Source organism: Myotis brandtii, unplaced genomic scaffold (genome assembly GCF_000412655.1).
Source record: "Myotis brandtii unplaced genomic scaffold, ASM41265v1 scaffold7838, whole genome shotgun sequence".
In the NCBI taxonomy this organism is placed as follows: domain Eukaryota; kingdom Metazoa; phylum Chordata; class Mammalia; order Chiroptera; family Vespertilionidae; genus Myotis; species Myotis brandtii.
In genome coordinates this window covers 7,650-12,211 of record NW_005371145.1, presented here as the reverse complement: position 1 = coordinate 12,211, position 4,562 = coordinate 7,650, and the positions used below count along the sequence as shown (strand labels likewise).

At 44.4% G+C, this 4,562-nt stretch overlaps 1 protein-coding gene across 1 annotated transcript in view; it reads right to left on the bottom strand.

Moving 5' to 3' along the window:
• Positions 1-713, bottom strand: part of LOC102255864 (fatty-acid amide hydrolase 1-like) — an 11,282-nt gene extending 10,569 nt beyond the window's left edge. Inside the window, exons 1-2 of the mRNA XM_005883358.2 lie at positions 555-713; positions 204-415 (exon numbers count right to left, since the gene is read on the bottom strand). Coding sequence (XP_005883420.2) covers positions 204-415; positions 555-713 — 371 coding nt within the window. The remainder of the gene's footprint in view (positions 1-203; positions 416-554) is intronic.
• Positions 714-4,562: the final 3,849 nt, after the last annotated feature.

The window sequence follows — 4,562 nt, the reverse complement described above, 5'->3', positions numbered from 1 at the left end:
ACCCCCACCCACATCCACTCTCACACCCTCTGAGACAGTGCAGCACCTTAGGTGGATTCACAGGTGGCAGAAGAACATGGTGGTTAAGAGTTTGGGCTTCGGTTTGAACCCAGCTGCTGGGTTCAGTCTCCATTGGCCACTTTCTAGCTGTGCATCCTGGACTAAGTAACTTGCCCATGTCACACACTCAGATATTCACAGGCTCAGTGGCATGTGTGCACCCACACATACATGTACACCTGAGAATATACACCCCAGGACTCACCATGCAGTCATAGGGGTCCTTGAGACTCATGGGGACCCCATAGAGAAGGCCTCTCTCACTCTTCTTGAGCTTCTTCAATGCCTGCAGTTGTTCCTCACATTCTTCCAGGAAATCTGTCAGGCAGTTCACCTCCTGGTGCACCTTCAGCGCCTGAGCAACATTGAGGGAAACCAGATAAGGGCTCACAGTGAGGCCAGGGACAGGACATTCAGTCACCACAGCCCCTCCCTCCATCCCCACTCCAGCCCAGAGGCAGGTTTAAGTCCTGACCCTGACCCCTAACCCCCACCTCCTCTAAGTAGCTACAGAGGACACTCTCCAGACTCAGCTCTTCCGCCTGCAGCTTCTGAGCCAGCTCCACGAGGGGCAACTCCAGGATGGGCTTGGGGTCCAGGCCTGGCTCCTGTGGAAATGAGGTGGGAAGGACAGATATCAAAGACTGATCCATTCAGGCCCACTGCCACACACTCCACATCACTCCCCATACACTCCATTGTACACATGTACATGTGCTCAGTACATATCTATCCCTTAGCATTAAAAACATTTATTGGTCTGTCTCCAGGTTGGCATGAAAGACCTACAGGAAACAGATATTCCCTCTGTCTCTGCCTCCCCAATGCCCAGCCCAGGGCTTGGCACAGAGGAGAGTCTGACCCCTAGTGTTGCTATTCAGAAGGGGCACAATTGGAGTGGGAGTGACATTACATGCATATCTTGAGACTCAGGGGTTATGGGAATAAGTTTTAGCTCTGTGTGATTTGCCTTCAGGGGAGCAATCCAACATCCCACATTTCCCTCTTATTTAGTCCTCCCATCCTTCTTATCTGACCTTGGGAAAGGACAAGAGTCTAGCATGACTGGCAGGAAAGCTGGGACCCAGCCTTGGCCACACTATGGCTCAACTGGATAACCCAGGGCGGGCCCCTTCCCCTGCCATGGCCTAGGTGTCCTCAGAGAGGAAAGGACTAGAAGTCAATCATTAGTCAGTCATGTAGGATGACCACAGACAGGCCCCCCACCTGCTCTGAGCTGGGTCCTTCAGGGAATGATGGAAAGCTGGGCACTAGCCCCTCAGGACTCTATGACAAGGCCCTAGAACATAGCAGGCACTCAGGAAGGCAAAGTTGGCTTCCCTTATTCCTCAGCCCCAGTCGAGACCCTGAGGGACAGAGAGAGAGCACTGTTTGCCCAAGGACACACAGCTAGTAAGTGGCAGAGCCTCGATCCACGCGCTTGCTGAGTCATCCCCCCACGGAGGCAGGAGGACCCCACTGACCACTCCCTTAGCAATACATACTGCCAATAGGTGTTCTTGCCTCCTTCATATCTCCCACCTCTGACTCCACAGCCTCCTTCCTGCCTAGAACCTTCTGTGTTTCTCAGTTTTCTCAACAGCCTCCTCATTGGACCCTCTGCCTCAAGTCTCTTCCCCTCCAGCTCACCCTCTTCTCTACAACCTGGGTGATCCTTTTAAGATCTTATATAACCTAAATCTGATCATAGGTCCCAACTGCCCTCAGAATAAAGTTGCAACACCATTCTCATCAGTGTGGTTTATAGGGCTTTCAAAATAAGCATATAGCATGTGTTCATCTTCAGATACACCTATGTGTTCATCTTCAAATACTTTGCCTGCACCAATTCATTAAATCCTCACAAAAACCCTTGGACAGTCATTCTTATCATTTCCATTTCACCAGTGAAGGCAACTGACTCACAGAGAGGTTACTCTCTTGCACAAGGTAAGGGAGCCTGGACTTAAACCCAGGTCATCTATATCTTTACCATTACCTTCTACTGGCTCTATGGTCTGAAATTAAAACTTCTTATCTGAAAGCGAGCTGTGGAGAGTTGTCAAGTCCTAGGCCCGTATATTCCTTGACAAAAAGGCGATCTTTACCTTAAATGAGCCTGTCTATTGTCTTTTTTGCATCTAAGATAACATACCTTTGGAATGTCTGAGTAATCCTTTTTTTCCCAGACTCCTCAAGGCACAATCTCCCACCAGAGCCCAAGGTCAAGGTATCTTGTTCCCTCATTGTTATCTTGTTCCCCGCATACCACTCTATGTGCTACAAATGTTAATTATTAACTGTCCTCTACCCACCAATGTAAAAGAAGTATGTGCCTCTTCATTTAACTTTTTTATCCAGTCCCGTAGATTTCCCCACTTTGCGTTCTCCTGCCTCCCTAATCTATCACCAATGAATTTTATAAATCCCTCCTTATGCCTCCTCTTTTGATTGTAATGTATACAATAGGATGCAAAACTGTCATTCTCTGGAGCATTTTCTCAATCCATTGAGATTTTGCTTCCCAGCAATTGTTGTCACTTTGGCTCAAATAAACTCATAAAAATTTTTACAGGTTTGGACACTTCTTATGTTGGCATTACATAATTTACTAAGTGATCATCCCGATATATCTTGCACCCATCTGATACCATACATTGTTAATAGAATATTATTGACTACACTAGAAGCCTGTTGCACGAAGATTCGCACAATAGGCCTTCCTTCCCCTGGCTGCTGGCACCAGTTTTCCTCTGGCAGCCGGGACCCAAGCGGGTTTGGACACTTCTTATGTTGGCATTACATAATTTACTAAGTGATCATCCCGATATATCTTGCACCCATCTGATACCATACATTGTTAATAGAATATTATTGACTACACTAGAAGCCTGTTGCACGAAGATTCGCACAATAGGCCTTCCTTCCCCTGGCTGCTGGCACCAGTTTTCCTCCGGCACCCGGGACCCAAGCCTTTGGTCCAGCTGCAGCAGAGAAACCAAGTCTCTTCAGTCTTCAGTCTGTCTTCAGTCTTCAGTCTTCACTCTGGCCGGAGCCTTGAGTCTTCGCTATGCGCCTGCATATGCAAATTAACCACCATCTTTGTTTGGTTAATTTGCATAGTCTCTCTGATTGGCTGGTGGGCGTAGTGGAGTGACACCAATTTGCATGTTTCCCTTTTATTAGTGTAGATTCCCTATGCTGCACTTTACACCACCATGACTATTCTGTAACTACCAATTTGTACTTATTAATCCCTTCACCTTTTTCACTCATCCCCCAACCCCACTCCCACCTGTTCCCAAAATGTTCTCTGTATCTATTGAGTCTGTTTCTGTTTTGCTTATTCCTTTATTTTGTTGTTGTTGTTGTTTTTTTAGATTCAATTGATAAATATGTATTTATTGCCATTTTATTGCTTATCTTTTTTCATTCCTTCTCCTTCTCCTTCTCCTTCTGCTTCTCCTTCTTCTTCCTCCTATTCTTATTCTTATTCTTCAAGAAGACCCTTTAACATTTCTTGTAATACTGATTTGGTGATAATGAACTCCTTTAGCTTTTTCTTGTCTGGGAAGCTCCTTATCTGTCTTTCAATTCTAACTGATAGCTTTGCTAGGTAGAGTAGTCTTGGTTGTAGGTCCTTATTTTTCATCACTTTGAATATTTCTTGCCAATATCTTCTGGCCTGCAAAGTTTGTGTTAAGAAATCAACTGACAAAAAAAAAAAAAAGAAATCAACTGACAGTCTTATGGAAGCTCCCTTATAGGTAACTAACTGTTTTTCTCTTGCTGCTTTTAAAATTCTCTTTTTGTCTTTAACCTTTTGCATTTTAATTATGATGTGTCTTGGTGTAGACATCTTTGGCTTCATCTTATTCTGTTCCCTTAACCAGGTTAGGGAAGCTTTCTGTCATTATTTTTTCAAATAGGTTTTCAATTTCTTGCTCTCTCTCTTCTCCTTCCGACACCCGATGGTGTGAATGTTGGAATGCTTGAAGTTGTCCCAGAGGCTTTGTACACTATCCTCATTTTTTTTGGATTGTTGAGTCTCTGTAAATTACCCTTCATTTCAGTTAGTGTATCCTTCATTTCTGATTTGTTCTTTTTTATGCTTTTGAAGTTCTCATGAAGTTAATTGAGCATTCTTATAACCAGTGTTTTGAACTCTGCATCTAGTAGATTACTTGTCTCTATTTTGTTTAGTTATTTTTCTGAAGTTTTGTTCTGTTCTTTTATTTGGGACATGTTTCTTTGTCTCCTCATTTTGGCAGCCTCACTGTGTTTGTTTATATGTATTAAATAGAGCTGCTACATCTCCCAGGCTTGGTAGAGTAGCCTGATGTAGTAGGTGTTCTGTAGAATCCAGTGGCACAGCCTCTCTGATCAACCAGGCTGGTCACTTGAGGTGCTCCCCCCATGTGGGCTGTGTAACATCCTCTTTTTTTCTTTCTTTTTTTTATTTCTTAAAGTATTACAAAGAGTATTACACATGTCTCCTTCCC